At 52.0% G+C, this 16,800-nt stretch overlaps 1 gene segment (V, D, J or C); it reads left to right on the top strand.

The window, feature by feature from the left end:
• Window positions 1-11,792: 11,792 nt before the first annotated feature.
• Window positions 11,793-12,248, top strand: LOC123348496. The segment is given in 2 exon segments: window positions 11,793-11,838; window positions 11,932-12,248. Coding segments are annotated over 2 exon segments (363 nt in total).
• Window positions 12,249-16,800: the final 4,552 nt, after the last annotated feature.

The raw sequence follows: 16,800 nt of genomic DNA, 5'->3' as shown, positions 1-16,800 counted from the left end.
TCCTGTGGCACCTTATAGACTAACAGACGTTTTGCAGCATGAGCTTTCGTGGGTGAATACCCACTTCATCAGATGCAAGAGAGTATTATATTGGCATGACCCCTCACACTAGAACTCTCCCCTCCCCTTTACACCTCCCCCCACGGCCACTCTCACCTCATAGAGACCCTACGTTACTGCCCATTTTCCCCCTCTCTGCACCTACCCACCACGGCTACCCACAGCCTCCCTCACACCACAGAGACCGAAAAGGCTGGGTGCACCCTCTGCCTTCTATACCCGACACCACAGTTACTGTCATCGCCCCATAGAGACCCGCTCATCCTGGCCTGGTCCCCTCCCTTCTACCGCTAATCCAGGCTCCCTCTTCATTCGAAGAGCGGTGACCTCTGGACATCTCTCCCTCCCCGGGGGTTGGATCCCAGATATGAATGTGCTACAGCCCCTCCTGACAGCAATATGCAAAGCCCAGGAAACTTGGTTTCTCCCCCGCAAAATACCCCACAGCCTCCCCCCCCCACAAACTCCAGGATCCGGTTTAGGAATTGCACTTCAGCTCAACCCACCCGAGACCCACTCCTGAACCGGCCCATCGCTGTTATCTCCATCATACCCAGGCACTGCACCGGCCGGCCTCTAAACTGCAAATTCCCACCATCAACCAGGGCCACCCAGAGGATTCAGGGGGCCTGGGGCAAAGCAATTTTAGGGGCCCCTTCCATAAAAATAAGTTGCAATTCTATAGAACCCTGTATTCTAGTGGAGGCTCAGGGCAAATTGCCCCACTTGCCCCCCTGGGCGGCCCTGCAGTCAACTGAACCCCGAGAAGCCGGGCAATGAGGAGTCACAGGTGAAGAATCCCCCCAGGCTTTTCTAACCCCCCCCCCGACATTCTCCACTGTCAGTGACACTCTGCGCTCACCCCGGAGACATTCTGCCCTCAGCACATTCATCGCCCTGGCGCTGCGCATCCAGCTCTGAACTCTGGCCTGAGACTTTCCTCCGAGCACTTCTCCCATCTCCAGCGACCGTCTGCAGCACCGCCCTGCTCCGTGCACTAGGCGCTCCTGCTGCGGACCCGGCCCCCGGTCACTGCGCATGTCCGTGGAGCGGGCCCCTGCTGGGAAAAGGAAGGGGACACTTTGCCCCAGCGCCGCGGGGAATCTTCACCCTCCAGCGGGTGTCCCCCAAACCAGTGAAAACCTCGGACCTGACCCTGTCACTGACCCCACAGAACCACCGCCCTACGGTGCACGGGGAGTGGGGGCTTCCGAGCGGAATCTCCCACCATCTCTTAGTTCACTAGAATAGATTTCATAGGGGGCCCAAATCCCCGGGTAAAGAATTCCGGTTATTCAAGGGAGCTGTTTGTTTCTGCCATGTACAACAGCGTAAGAAGTGTCTGAGCCATTGTGTTAATAATTTACATCTCCGAGGAGAGGAGTCTGTATCTCTTGTAAGGAGTGCGACAGGGCAGTGGTTCTCAGACGGGGTAAGCGGAGGTCTTCCTGGGGATGCATCAGCTCATCCAGACATTTGTCTAGTTTTACAACAAGCTACATAAAGAGCACTAGCCAATTCAGTACAAACTCAAACTTCATAGGGACAATGACTTGTTTATACTGCTCTATAGGCCGAAATTTAGTACAATATTTATATTCTAATCAATTTATTTTCTAATTATATGATAAAATGAGACTCAGCAATTTCTCGATAAGGTGCTGTGACACTTTTCTATTTTGATGTCTGATACAGTTTTTATGTGAGGTGAAACTTGGAGTATGCGAGACAAATCAGACTCCTGATTCAGTACAGTCTGGAACGGCTGACAGGACAGCCACTGAACTAGGCCATTTTCCTGTCTCTATTAGTGGCCAGAACCAATTGCAAGAAACCCTGGTCCCTGGTCAGGCCGCTCTTGGTCCACTAATCCCAGGGAGGCTCCACTGCAAACTTAACTCTGTCCTCAGTCTCCCCCCTCCCCCCAAGTTTCTCCCACCTGCACCCACAGGCGGGCCCCAGACCCGGCCCAAAGCACGAGCCAGGCTTGCTCCGATCACGTTCCTAGTGTCACGGATCATTTCAATGGAGCTGGTCACTGCCGGGAAGGGAAAGGGGCTTCCGTCCCCAATCCCCCCCCCCCGCGCCATGGGGAATCTTCCCTCTCCAGGGGGTGGCCCAGCCCAGTGGATCCCCAGGACACGACCCCTCCCCAGACATCGACTCCCCTGACCGGACGTTACATGGCCCTTGTGCCCCTGGAACGGGGCTCCAGAGCTGACTGGCCCCAGCCCCCAGCCCCAGTATAATCTCACAATAGCCAGGCCCTCAGTTCCTAGGTGAGGAAATACAGTCACTGCAGGGAGCTTTTCACTCCTCCCAGGGGTCCAAAAGTGTCAGGAGGATCCCAGCGCCCTGTGCCCGGCGCTGCACAGACACACAGGACGGGACACTGACTCCCGCACCCGGAGCCCTAGGGCGGGTCACTCAGATCACTGGCAGCAGGAGTGTGTGTCTCTTATAAAGCGGGGGCATGCAAATGAGGGAGACAGTTTCCTGTTTAAATCGGTGCCTCTCTCTGCCCAGGCTGCACCCGGAGACACAATCCGCAGCCCCTGGGTCTGTGCAGTGACCAGCCAGTCCCTGAGAACTTTCCCCTCCAGCACCCGGGAAAATGGGATTTTTGATTCTTGTAATTTTGGCTCTAGCAGCTTTGGAAGGTATTTTCCTCCTCTGAATAACGGGCAGAGCTAGAACAATAGATGCTATTATCGCTGTTTATATATCAATATTTATAACCTGTCTTTATTCCCAGGGGTCCGGTCCCAGGCGCTGGTGGAGTCCGGAGGGGATGTGAAAAAGCCCGGAGACTCTCTCCGCCTCTCCTGCAAAGCCTCCGGGTTCACCTTCAGCAGCTACGGCATGAGTTGGGTCCGACAGGCTCCCGGGAAGGGGCTGGAGTGGGTCGCCCGTATCAGCAGTGGCAGTGGGAGTAGCACATACTACGCTGATGCAGTCAAAGGGCGATTCACCATCTCCAGGGACAATCCCAGCAACCTGCTGTATCTGCAAATGTCCGGCCTGAAGCCCGAGGACACCGCCCGCTATTACTGTGCGAGAGACACAGTGGGGAGAATCCCGACAGGGCTCGTACAAAAACCAGAGACGTAGAACCGCCCTTCTCCCGTGCGCCGCATGGGGGCAGCACTTCCCCAAACAATCCAGCCCTGGGCACAGGAACTGGATCTACAACCAGAGTGAAAAACAAATCAGTCCTCAGGTTTCAGAGCTCAATATCCATCTGTAGAATCATAGAACCCTGGGATTGGAAGGGACCTGGAGAAGTCATCTAGTCCCGTCCCCTGCACTCATGGCAGGATTCAGTGTTATCTAGACACCATCACTGACAGCAGGTGTTTGTCTAACCTGCTCTTAAAAATCTTCAGTGAGGGAGATTCCACAACCTCCCTGGGAAATTTATTCCAGTGCTTAACAACCCTGAGACTTAGAAAGTTTCCTAATGTCCAACCTCCCTTGATGCAATTTAAGCCCATTGCTTCTTGTCCCACCTCGTGTCACCATCACCAGGGATACATGGAAGGATGAAGTTTATCTCCAGCTCCGCTCGCTGACAGCTGTAGACACCGGCACCTGTTACTGCGCCAGAGACACAGTGACACAGAGCAGAGCCGGGACTGGCACAAAAAGGGGAAATGAATTTCTAAAGTGCCAGCTGACTGGAACACACAGTCTGTGCTCTAGGGGATGAGACAGATGGGGCATTGCCCACAGTGGGGTCTCAGGAGCCAACCCCCTGTCTCCCCTACATCTCACCCTCTCCCAGCCCCTTCCACCAAGGGATTTTAAACACTCCGCTTCCTTGTGCTGCGCACTGAAAAGTGCACCCAGAGACTCACCGAGACAGGAGTGATGGTTTGGGCTACCTCATATTTTGGGCACTTATCCCGACACACCTTGACCCTAATCGCCAGAAGATGCTCAGGGCCCGTATCTCTCATTGGCCTCAGCTGGCGCTGTGGGTGGGTGTCATGCCTGGGGACCAGGCTCTCTGTGTCTCCAGACTCCAAAATTGGGAAATCACATCAGGACATCTTGATCCACAGGCAGGGCTGGTGCAACCCATTAGGCAACCTAGGCAGTCGCCTAAGGCGCTGGCATTTGGGGGGAGGCATTTCAGGTCCTTCGGTGGCAGCGACCATGGAGGCCGGATCTTCAGCTGCCCTGGTTGTTGTCGGCATTTCAGCGGAGGGACCTGGGGCCGGGGGGCGAGGGGAGGGCCTCCTGCAGCAAGTAAGGGGGGGCGGCACGCAGGGGAACCGCTCCCCGCCCCAGCTCACCTCTGCTCCACCTCCTCTCCTGAGCATCCCACCCCGCTCTGCTTCTCTCCCTCCCAGGCTTGCGGCACCAGACAGCTGATTGGCGCCACAATCCTGGGAGGGGGAGAAGTGGAGCGGTGACAGCATAATCGGGGGAGGAGGCAGAGCAGAGGTGAGCTGGGGCGGGGAGCTGCCGCACGGCTCCCCAGGCCAGGGGGAGCTGCCGCGGGAGGGGGAGGGCGGAGAGCTGCCACAGTGCCTGGGGAGGGCGGAGAGCTGCCACAGGGCTCGGGGAGGGGGGCGCAAGGTGGAAGTTTCCCCTAGGGCACGAAACATCCTTGAACCTGCCCTACCCACGGGCAGGGCCGGCTCTTGGTTTTTTGCTGCCCCAAACAAAAAGATTTTTGGCTGCCCCAGAGGGAGGGGAATCCTGGAGAGCGGGACATGGGCCCCGCACAGCAGTGTCCCCCCCATGGCACTGCTGCTGCTGCTGCTTCTGGCCACCCTGCCACAGTCCCTGGGCAGCTTGGGGGTGGCCACCCTGTGGCACCTGCAGGCGGCTCCGTGTGCCCTGCGGGGTGGCCCCCAGACCAAGTGTCCCCCGCTTGGAGCCTGCCCGGCCCAGCCACAAGGTGCGGGCACTGCTCCCCCTCGGTGCGAACCGCAGCAGCCCCAGGGCACCCCCGGCGCACAACGTGCTGCTGCTGCCAGGGCCGGCTCTAGGCTTTTGCAGCCCAAAGCAAAAAAAAAGAAAAAAGAAAACAGATGGCCAGAATGCTGCCCCTGAAAATGGGCCGCCCCAAGCACGTGCTTGGTTTTCTGGTGCCTAGAGCCGGCCCTGCTAACTGCTCCCCTGGAACCTCCTCATCCACCCCCCCCAGCCCCTTTCCAAATGTGGGAGCAGCACATACTACAGCGACACAGACAAAGGCCGATTCACCATCTCCAGGGACAATTCCAACAACCTGCTGTATCTGCAACTGACCGGCCTGAGAGCCAAGGACACCGCCTGGTATTACTGTGCCAGACACACACCCTGCACAGTGAGGGGAAGCCAGTCTGAGCTCAGACAAAAACCTCCCGTGGCGGTTACCAGAGAAAGTCCCAGCTGGTTTGCTGCTGACAGGCCGCGCTGGGAGCTCACAGGAGACAGTAATTTCCTCCCTTTGAAATGGGGGGAGTGAACCCTGCTGGTCAGTCAATCTAGATCCACAGGAGGCGGCGATACCGGGAACGGGGTGTCCTGCACTGGGCGTGGTGGGGATTCACTCGGTCCCAGATGTTCTATTACAGATGTAAGCAGGGGATGGTGTGGGGAACTTTCCTGGCCTGTACACTATGCCGGTGAAGTGGGCAAGCGAAACAGTCTGAGTCCTCGCTCCCACTGCCTTTACCCAGAGCCCTGCCTGACCTCGAGGGCTCCCCTTCCGCCTCGTGTGTGGCAGAATCCTCATAATCCCAACAAGGCTGGGCCCAGGATTCCTGGGGGGGGGGCTCGACCCCCAGCCTTGTCATGGTCACTTAGGGCAGGGGCTAACATGTCCCCACTTGGGGGGGCTCTCTCTGCACTGGATGCTTCCCTGAACCACTGATCATCATGTACAATTCAAAGCAACAACAATCCCCTTACACAGACTCTGATATGGGTTAACAGGAATTATTATCTGCCAAACAGAAGCCCAAATAGTCCCATGTTCACCTCTCAGTTCCCGTGTGTGGATAGAAAGCAGGAGAGGTGAAAACACAAACCCTAGCGGCTATAAAAGGGAACAAGGCTGTTCCCCAAATCCCTGTTGGTCAATGCCAGAGAGCTGGGTCGTGTCTGTTTATAGATTTATTCGACTCCCTGCCCTGTACATTGTCTCCCTCCAATTAGCCTCATCAGTGAACTGGTCTCCAGCCAGTCTGAGAGCCTAGTACCATGGTGCATTATGGAGCCACCCACCCACCCACCCTCTTCATCTGAGCATCGTTCAGTGTAACTGTCTATGGGACATTCCCTGAGAACATTCCCTCCTCTCTCTCTCTCTCTCTCTCTCTCTCTGGTGTGTGTGAATGAGGGTGGGGATATGAAAGGGAACACGAGTGGTCATGGGAATGGAGATCTGTGTCTCAGCGTGAATGCTGCTACTTGTCTGAAAGTCAGTGGGAACGGAAATATTTTTGTTGTTGTTTTTGTTACTATCCCTCAATATTAAATCCAGGGGATGGTTTAGAAACACGTAGCGTTCATGTCACACAAGTTTTTTAAACACAACCAGGAGAAAGCTTCTGTCTACACTTCATTGCTTATTAATAATTAACTAAGTAAATGATCTTGATGATGACGTTCAGCAGTGATAGATTTGATGCTGCTTGTGGTCCTAGCGCAGGGGTGGGCAAACTTTTTGGCCCGAGGGCCACACTGGGGTATGGGGCGCTAGCGCGCCGCAGACTGCACAGAACTCGGTCATGGGAGCATCGCAGAGAAAGGGGCCGGGGAAGGAATGTCGGTCCCTGGATTATAAATAGTTGAGGCCAAAGGGCATTTCTAAGTGAGTTTTAAAGAGTCACCCTGGAGTTGCTCTGTACGTCAGACATTGCCCCGCTAAGAGCTCCTGTCAGCCGCGTTTCTATTCCAAACACACACACACAAACACAGAGACACATCATCACACCTACACAGACACACAATCACAGACATACAATCATACAAGAACCCCCCCACACACACACATCCACACCTTCAAGCACTTACACTAAGATACACAAACAAAAACACACATGCAAATACACACCCTGAAAAAGCCTTCTGACAATTTCTGAGTGTGTCAAAGGAGAAGAGACTGGATTTGAAAAGATTCAGCCAAATTCTGCTCTCAGTTACATTGGCCTAAATCCGGGGTCACTCCCCTGAACTAAACAGAATTATTCCAGATTTACACTGAGTAACTGACAACAGAATCAGACCAAACACGGAGCGGAAAATAGTCAGCCAGTTTACAGAGCTGGTCTACTGCCTTTTCTACCCTTTACTGCACTGTGCATTGCAGGTGTCAATTACTTCCAGGTCTGCCACTGATTTCCTGGGTGATCTTGGGCCAGTCACTTCATTGCCACGTGCCTCAGTTTCCCCACGTGGAAAATTAGGTTAACGCCGTTTATCTGCTTTGTAAAGCGCTCTGAAATCTATGGCTATATAGGAGCTAGGTTCTACTATCATCATCCTCATCTGTACTGGGATTATCTCGCCCTGATGATGCAGAAATGACATTAAATTTTTGACAGGTGAAGGTCCAAGACCTCACTAATATTGGGCAACACCCTTCATTCCTCAATCCCGCCAACAGTCTCACTATAATTAGTCAGATTTGGTATTTTACCCATACCTAGGAATCTGCCCAGGGCTCTTCTACTAAACTGATTGCTCTGAGAGTTTTCTGCATCAAACACAATTGATGACCCTATGAGGGTAGCATCCTCTGCACCATAATTAGCTCCGGTTTAGCGAGAACTCCATGGCAACTGGTGAAACATTTACATTTATATTTTGAGCAATGGCCAAAAAGTTTCCAGCATCAGGTTTATGAACACAGGGCGTGACACAAATGATGTTGTACTCAGTGGGGTGGCTTCCATTGAGTTATAAAGGCCTGTCGCATCAGGCCCTACAAGGATTAAAGTCGCTTCTCTTTTCGTAGACCAGACATTTTTGCTCAAGTTCATCATGTCACCCAACCAGCAGTTTTCTCATGGGATGGAAAAGCCATTAATTGCTGCATTGGGGAATGGCCCATGGTCAAATGAAGATAATTGACTAGCTCATTCCATTCATTTAAGTGATCCTCGCATCACACCCAGAGTAATAGACTTTTTTCTCCTAGATACACATATATCCCCCTCTGCCCCAGTCACCATCATATCTGAGCACCTCATACTTTCTGTCTCATCTATCCTCCATGCACCCCGCAGAGGGAGGAAAGTTCGATCATCCCCATTTCACAGCCTGAGAACTGAGGTACATCTATGGGAGTTGGGCTCCTCAGTGCTTCAGAGAATGTACAGTGATGCCTCAGTACTTGGAAAAATCCAGCCACAGGTTTACTTCCCCAGTGACACAGGAAGTCTGTGACAGAGCAGAGAACCCAGCCTGAGCGCCCTGAGCCCTGAATGTTCCTCTCTTGCTTCCTCTGGCCATTTCTGAATCCCCAGGCAGGTAAATTGGGCTCATTAAGTGAGGATGTTTTATGTGTCATAAGGAGGGTGACATGCAAATAGGGGTGACAGATTCCTGTTTAAATCTCTGCCTCTCTCTGCCCAGGCTGCTCCTGGAGACACAATCGGCAGCTCCTGGGTCTGTGCAGTTGCCAGCCAAATCACCTGAGAACTTTCCTCTCCAGCACCAGGGAAAATGAGACTTTGGCTCCTTTTAGTTTTTGTTGCTGCGGCTTTGGAAAGTATTTTCTTCCTAATGCATCTCCTGAAGGGCGAGAGATTTTTCTCTGTGTGATACTGCAATGACTGTGATTTATAACACAGCTTTATTCAGTGCTCTCATGCTCTTTATTGGAGAATGTGGTTCATGTGGCTCATTGGTCCCTTTATGAAGTAACTTCTCTCCTTCAATCCGCTGCTGATTTTAGATTTTCATAGAATCATAGAACTGGAAGGGACCTCGAGAGGTCATCAAGTCCACTCTCCTGCACTCATGGCAGTACCATCTAGAACATCCCTGACAGATGTTTGTGTAACCTGCTCTTAAAAATCTCCAATGATGGAGATTCCACAACCACCCTAGATAATTTATTCCAATGCTTAACTGCCCTGATAGTTAGGAATTTTTTCTTAATATCCAACCTAAAAGGGGCTCTAGAAGTGATCCTGGCAATTACAGACTGGTAAGTCTGACATCAGTACCAGGCAAATTAGTTGAAACAATAGTAAAGAATAAAATTGTCAGACACATAGAAGAATATAAATTGTTGGGCAAAACTCAACATGGTTTCTGTAAAGGGAAATCATGTCTTTCTAATCTATTAGAGTTCTTTGAAGGGGTCAACAAACATGTGGAGAAGGGGGATCCAGTGGACATAGTGTACTTAGATTTCCAGAAAGCCTTTGACAAGGCCACTCAAAGGCTCTTAAGTTGTCATGGGATAAGAGGGAAGATCCTATCATGGATTGAGAACTGGTTAAAAAACAGGGAACAAAGGATAGGAATAAATGGTAAATGGTAAATTTTCAGAATGGAGAGGACAAACTAGTGGTGTCCTCCAAGGGTCAGTCCTAGGACCAATCCCATTCAATTTATTTATAAATGATCTGGAGAAAGGGGTAAACAGTGAGGTGATAAAGTTTGCAGATGATACTAAACTGCTCAAGATAGTTAAGACCAAAGCAGACTGTGAAGAACTTTAAAAAGATCTCACAAAACCAACAAACAATTGTTTCAAACAAACAATAACAAAGTGCTAAAAAAAATCTGGCAAATGAAATTTAATGTGGATAAATGTAAAGTTATGCACAATGGAAAAAGTAACTCCAACTATACATACAATATGCTGGAGGCTAATTTAGATACAACGAGTCAGGAAAGAGACCTTTGTGTCATGGTGGATAGTTCTCTGAAGATGTCCACGTAGTGCACAACAGAAGTCAAAAAAGCAAACAGGATATTAGGATTAAAAAGGAATAGAGAATAAGTCGGAGAATATATTATTGCCCTTATATAAATCCATGGTAAGCCCACATCTGGAATACTGTTCATTCCTTCTAGTGCACCTGGCATTGGCCATTGTGAGAAGACGGGTCACTGGGCTAGATGGACCTTTGGTCTGAGACAAAATGGCCATTCTTATGTTCTTATGGTCATATTTGAATGTGACCCTTATCAGACCCCAAAGTAAAAAGGAAAACAACCTCCAGGACAGTTACAGATTCATAGAATTAAAGACTGGAAAGGATTAGTATGATTCTCTAGTCTGATCACCTGCATAATACAGGTCATAAATCCTCAACTTGATTAATTGGGTTTCAGTCTAGCACCCTCTTTACTTCAGCATCCTGGGATTCCGCTTTCTTCCCCCACTCTCAGAGATACAGTCAAGCAGAAGGGCAGTGATCTCTCAGCTTTTGGCACTAGAACCCACCAAGTTTGTTTGTTTTGTTTTTCTTTTTGGTTTGTTTGTTTTTCTGGTTAGTTGAATAATTGTTCAGCAAAACCTGGCTGTTTCTGGCACAAGGGACATTTTCATAGGAGCAAAATAATCTTGGATTAAAAGAATAAATAACCCCCCAAATATTTATTTTCTGCTTTAAATTATAATACAAAAGGAAGGTCAGTGAGGGGGGGGGGCTGCAGAGTCCCCTTCTCCATTCCTCACCAGGGGGAGCAATGAGAAAACAGCACAGCCTTGGGGAGGAGACTGAAGAGGGGCTTTGGGGGTTGGAAAACATCCTTTTTTCAGCTCTGCACCTACATACACGGCTCGTTTGTACATGGAACTTGCAGGCGCCCTTTGACTTCGCCTCTTCTAAAGTCTCCGGGTTCCACTTCAGCGCTGGGTCCGTCAGGTTCCTGGGAAGCGTCTGCAGCGGGTCTCCAGGGCGCAGGACACACGAAATTGTTCTCATTGCACCGATTCAGTGAAAGGGCGGTTCGTTGTCTCCTGAGACAGTCCCAGCAGCCCTCTGTATTTACAAAGGAGCAGCAGGAGAGCGGAACACACCGCCCGGTGTCACTGTGTGAGAGACTAGACCAGAGTGACAAAGCCCATCACCAAAACCGACAGCGGGTTAACATCGTGTTTGGCTCTTAAAATGGCCCCATTTAAGGGGGGGAACAGGAATCAACCGCAATAGCCAACACAAAGGCACTGATTTGTGCTCCGTTTTATTTTACTGAATCCCCGTGTAAATGGGAAGTGGAGTGTGAATGGGAACAGAAGTGTGGACACGAATATAAATATCCATCGTGAATAACAATCTCCCTTCAGTGCTGCCTGAAGCCTCGCCAGATACGGGCCCCACTGACCGGACGTTACACGGCCCCTCTGCGCATGGAACGGGGCTCCAGGGCGGAGTCTCGTCTCCCCTCCCCTCCCCATATCACTTTACAATAAATAGCCCCTAAGTTCCTGGTTGAGGAAATACAGTCACTGCAGGGAGCTGGTCATTCCTGCCAGGGGTCCAAAAGTATCAGGAGGACCCCAGACCCTGTGCCCGGCGCTGCACAGACACACAGCCCGGGACAGTCTGTCTCCTGCACCCGGAGCGCTGGGGCGAGTCACTCAGATCCCTGGCAGCAGGAGTGTGTGTCTTTTATAAAGCGGGGGCATGCAAATGAGGGAGACAGTTTCCTGTTTAAATCTGAACCTCTCTCTGCCCAGGCTGCACCCGGAGACACAATCCGAAGCCCCTGGGTCTGTGCAGTGACCAGCCAGTCCCTGAGAACTTTCCCCTCCAGCACCCGGGAAAATGGGATCTTTGCTCCTTTTAATTTTGGCTCTAGCAGCTTTGGAAGGTATTTTCCTCCTCTGAATAACTGGCAGAGTTAGAAGAATATTGTGTTACCGCTGTTTTTATACCGATATTAATGGCCTGTCTTTATTCCCAGGTGTCCGGTCCCAGGTGCAGCTGGTGGAGTCCGGAGGGGATGTGAAAAAGCCCGGAGACTCTCTCCGCCTCTCCTGCAAAGCCTCCGGGTTCACCTTCAGCAACTACTGGATGGACTGGGTCCGCCAGGCTCCCGGGAAGGGACTTGAATGGGTCGCTGCTATAAACACGGGTGGGAGTAGTACATATTACCCTGATTCAGTGAAAGGCCGATTCACCATCTCCAGGGATAATCCCAAGAGTGAGCTGTATCTGCAAATGACCGGCCTGAAGCCCGAGGACACCGCCCGCTATTACTGTGCGAGAGATACACAGTGAAACGAAACCGGTTTGTGATCATACAAAAACCCAAGCTGCGGAATCGCCCTTCTCCCGGCAGCCGGGCGGGGGCAGCAGTGACACACACACCGCTCCGGGCTGGGACAGGAGACCCGGCACCCGGGTGAAAGTAACAGAAACCCAGGGCCGGCTCCAGACCCCAGCCCGGCAAGCACGCGCGTGGGGCGGCATTTGCGGGCAGGGGCGGCAGGCGGGGCGGCGGACCTCCCGCAGTCATGACTGCGGAGCGGGCGCTTGGCCCGCGGCTCGAATGGATCTCCCGGGTTCGGGACACCTCCCGCGCATGACTGCTTGGGGCGGCCAAATTCGTAGAGCCGCCCCTGCACAAACCTCCCCGCAGTTTTAACCCTTCTGTTCCCGGGCAACGTGTCTCCCCTTCCTGCCCAGAGCCCCGCTGGGTGCAGAGATCCCCGCTTCATCTGTGAACCCCAATCCGGAGTGAGTCCTGTTCTGAGTCGCTCTCCCCTGGCAGACCTGGCACGTTGGCTCCCCCGGGGCCCGTCTCGGTGTCACACTCACAGGGCAGCGTCTGTCAGTGTAAACGGGACAAGCGCATTGGGGTTCGCATCAGACCCAACCGATGGAGCGAATTGCTCCTAGGGCCAAATCCTCCGCTCGTGTAAAGTCACCGCAGCTGATTCCGCTAGACTCGAGTTACTCCGGATTTACACCAGGGAGGCTCTGGCCTTTTCAGCAAACTGGGATGTTTAGTGGATTAACGCAGCAGAAGGTGATTAGTTCATTATAACCCGTGTGGGGGCCCCTCACTGCGGCATCTCGTCCCTTCACACGCGGTTATCGCCTTTCTCCCGACAGCGCTGCCGGGAGGCCGGGAACTATCCCAGCCCCTGGGTCAGAGCGGGGAGACTGAGGCACGGAGAGCTGGAGGCTGGATATGGAAATGGGCCATTCAGAGTCCGGTCGGGGCTGTGGGCAGAGATCACCCAGCGCCTGAACAAACCCCACTCCGCTGAGCCTGGGGATGTGGCACCGCCGGGACTTTCCCAAGCGGCTGGTGGATTGTTTTCACCCCACGGACATTGGGAAATCACCGCCCAGACTCTCCGCTGGTGTCAGTGGGTGGAGCTGAATGAGCCCCACTCCAGCGAGCAGGTAAATGTGGGCACTGCTGGGACTTTCAAAAGAGACTCACGTTTTGTTTTGTTTTTTCATCCATGTGACATTTGGAAATCACAGTCTTAGCGTGAACGGTGCAACTAAGAATCCAGCCCACAATAAAGTTCCACAATTTCATGGAGTCACCATGGAGCTAACAGACCCCGCCCCTCAGCCCTTGATGACATTATCAATGTTTTCCCAGTAATTGAAATTTGGGAGGGAGGGTTTGAATTTACAGGGAGGGTCAGAGCCAATGGTGGGGTGGGTCCTTGAGGGTGAAGTTGGGCTGTACGACACCATAGTAAGAACTGAAAAAGTTTCATGACCATTTTATTAGATTTAACTGGTGTTTTAAAATCATCACACAAATTAAAGTTGGCTACTCAAGCCTTCTATGAAGTGTGACGTCTACATCCTTCTTCATTTCTTGTTATAATTTTGCACAACTCTTTTAATGAACTTGTTGAATGCAGTGCGTTCATCTTTGGTGGCTGCTCGTGTGTCTGGTACTTCCATTCCCTCAGTTGATATGCTCATTAGTTCATTCACATCACCAGGCAGAAGGCGACTTCTTTCCGAACACAAAATTCTATTCAGTGATGAAAAAGAAGCCTCACCTGTAGGTGTTGTGACTGGGAGTAGCAAGAGATGAATTCCTACTTCTTTCATCCCAGGAAATATGGCATAAAGATCAGCTCAAGCCACTAGTGATGATAAAAAAAGAAGTTGAAGTCAAATCTTCATTCACTCGTCCTATGATATTCCCATTCTGTGTTCAAATTCTCTATTCTATCCTGAGCACATGGCAGCCTCATTGCTGGTAGTGCCTCACTCCACTCAACTGTTGGTGTTTTATAGGACCGAGATCTGTAAAAGCTACATAGAATCTAGAAGTTGTTATTGTAGATTTTTAATAATCAAGTCTGTGTAATTTTTCAGTAGCCTTAACAAACACTTCTTGTCCTCTTCTTTTTAGAATTCAATATAGTAGCAAAAATTATCCACCAGCCTCACTACTTAGATCCATCCCATCTTGGCAGATACATTCCAAAGCCAGTAATAACTTCAGAGCTGCCTGCATCCTCACCTATGGAAAGACTCCCAGACACATCGCACTTCCCAGCCCAGGGAGACTTAACTCTCCAGTGAGTGTCCCAGCCCAGTGCAACCCTGTGACCCGACCCCTCCCCAGCCACTGACCAGTACAAGGTTTACCAGGTACCACTGGTGCCATGGCACTGGGCCCAGACTCCAAAGGGGCACTGGCCTGTCCCACCCTGCTTGGGCTGCAGTAAGGCCCCGCCAGCTCTTCTCTCCCCCCCACCCACTGCTCTCTCCTGCAGGGGCAGAAGCTTGGTCCTGCCAGCTCCTGGGGCTCCTGGTGCAGGGCGGGCTCCTCCCGCACCCACCAGCAGCCAAGCTCCCCCCTCCCCCACTTCTTCCCTGAGCGTGCTGTGTTCCTGCCCCTCCCCCTTCCAGTGCTTCCCCTGCCACCAGGGGCGGCTCCAGGCGCCAGCACGCCAAGCCCATGCTTGGGGTGGCATGCCACGGGGGGCGCTCTACCGGTCGCCGGCAGGGCGGCAGGCGGCTCCAGTGGACCTCCCACAGGTGTGCCTGTGGTTGCTCCACTGAAGCTGCGGGACCAGCGGATGCTCCGTAGGCACGTCTGTGGGAGGTCCACTGGAGCCGCGGGACCGGCGACCAGCAGAGTGCCCCCCACGGCATGTCACCGTGCTTGGGGCAGCGAAATGGCTAGAGACAGGAGACAGAGGTTCTGCTGACCCCATTCCCCTGGGGAGCGCAGGGAGCGGATGCCCAGGGTGTATTTCACGGAGCAGGAGGAAAGAACAGGTGCATCCGCCCTCACTCTGTGGATCCCCCCAGTGACTGGAAGGTGGGGGGTGGGGGTGGGGGTGGTCAGTGATCATCTATCGCTTTTGTACTGAGGATGATAATTCTCTGGGTGAAATTCACCCTTTTCACAGGAGTCAGCCGAAGGTCCTCTCCAGCTCCCGAGCCCCACCTAAGCCTCCTGTAGGATTTATCCACTGGCGGAGCCTTCTGCTGCCCTTCTGCACAGGGATGGTTTTTATCCCATTTCCAGAGCTCTGACTCTTCTCCTCTGACCAAGCCACAGTGACTCCAAAACTATTTCCAGCAATGTAGTATGGAAGAAAACAGAGTCTTCACTCGCAGGTTGGTTGCAACAAGTCCACGACAGTTTATTTTCCTGACACTTGCAAGGGGAGAGTACACACAGGTGGGGTTCCCCGTCCCAGCCAGGTCTCTATTAGATAAACAGTTAGGACAAGCATTTACACCTTTTCCTGCAGACAGTAATGATCAACAACCGCATCTTGTTTATACATATTCTTTCCTGATATCTCCCTTTTTCTCATGAATTTCTGCCACAATCTACATTCCATTCTTATCTAACACAAGGACAAAAAACAGTATCTCTTAGAGTTTTTTGTTCCACTTGCTGTCTACTTGCCCAGGCCCTGCCTGAAATCTCATGTTATTAAAGCTAGTGTTAGTCTGACTCTTACTTTATTCCTAAAATTTAAGATATCTGCATTCAAATTCCCTTTATCCTTTTCTCTGCTTCCACAGTAGCAAAAAAACACCAGAAATATTCCAAATCACCATTTCAAAATCTGTTTCCACACTCAGTGACCAGGTTACCCTGAGAACAGAACGGATCAATAATGTAACTTGCTCCCAGTTGATAACACTGACACCAACATTGAAGAGGGCGGGGGGAAGAGAGGCAAAAATCCACAGATAGATAGATAGATAGATAGAGGATATGTACAGGGATAGATAGATAGATAGATAACACAACTGTTTCCATACAGTTGTTTTACACATGAAATAAGGGTAAAATCATGACCTTAAGGGAAGATTTGCTGCTAAGGTCGGACTCTCTAACCCACCTGTATTAGATTTCACAATGAGCTACAGTGTCACACTCCTCCTGGGTCCCCCCGTTATATTGTCCCCACCCCCCGGCCCATGCAAATGAGCTCCCCGGGGCCCTGTTCATAGCCCAGTCCCGGCCGCTCACCCCGCTCAGAGCCAGCGCCGGGCTTCAGCTTCCCATCCCGCCTGGGGACCGAGCCGCCAGCCGCAGACGTGACCCCCAGCCTGGCCATCGCCTTCCTCCTGCTGCTCCCCGCGGGTACGGGCGGGATCTGCGCTGCCGCTCCGCGCCCGGTACCGCGTGTTCCCTAATAACTGCGCCTCCGGGAATCACTGCAATATTCCCCCTTTATCTCTGCAGGTGTCTATTCCCAGGTCCGCCTGGTGGAGTCCGGTGGGGGAGTGAAGAAGCCTGGGGAGACCCTCACACTGACCTGCACCGTGTCCGGATTCTCTCTCACTACCTAGGGGTGCACTGGGCTCGCCAGCC

This window comes from Mauremys mutica, chromosome 13 (genome assembly GCF_020497125.1).
Source record: "Mauremys mutica isolate MM-2020 ecotype Southern chromosome 13, ASM2049712v1, whole genome shotgun sequence".
Lineage (NCBI taxonomy): Eukaryota > Metazoa > Chordata > Testudines > Geoemydidae > Mauremys > Mauremys mutica.
Note: the sequence above shows the minus strand (reverse complement) of the source record. Positions and strands in the feature narration are given on the sequence as shown.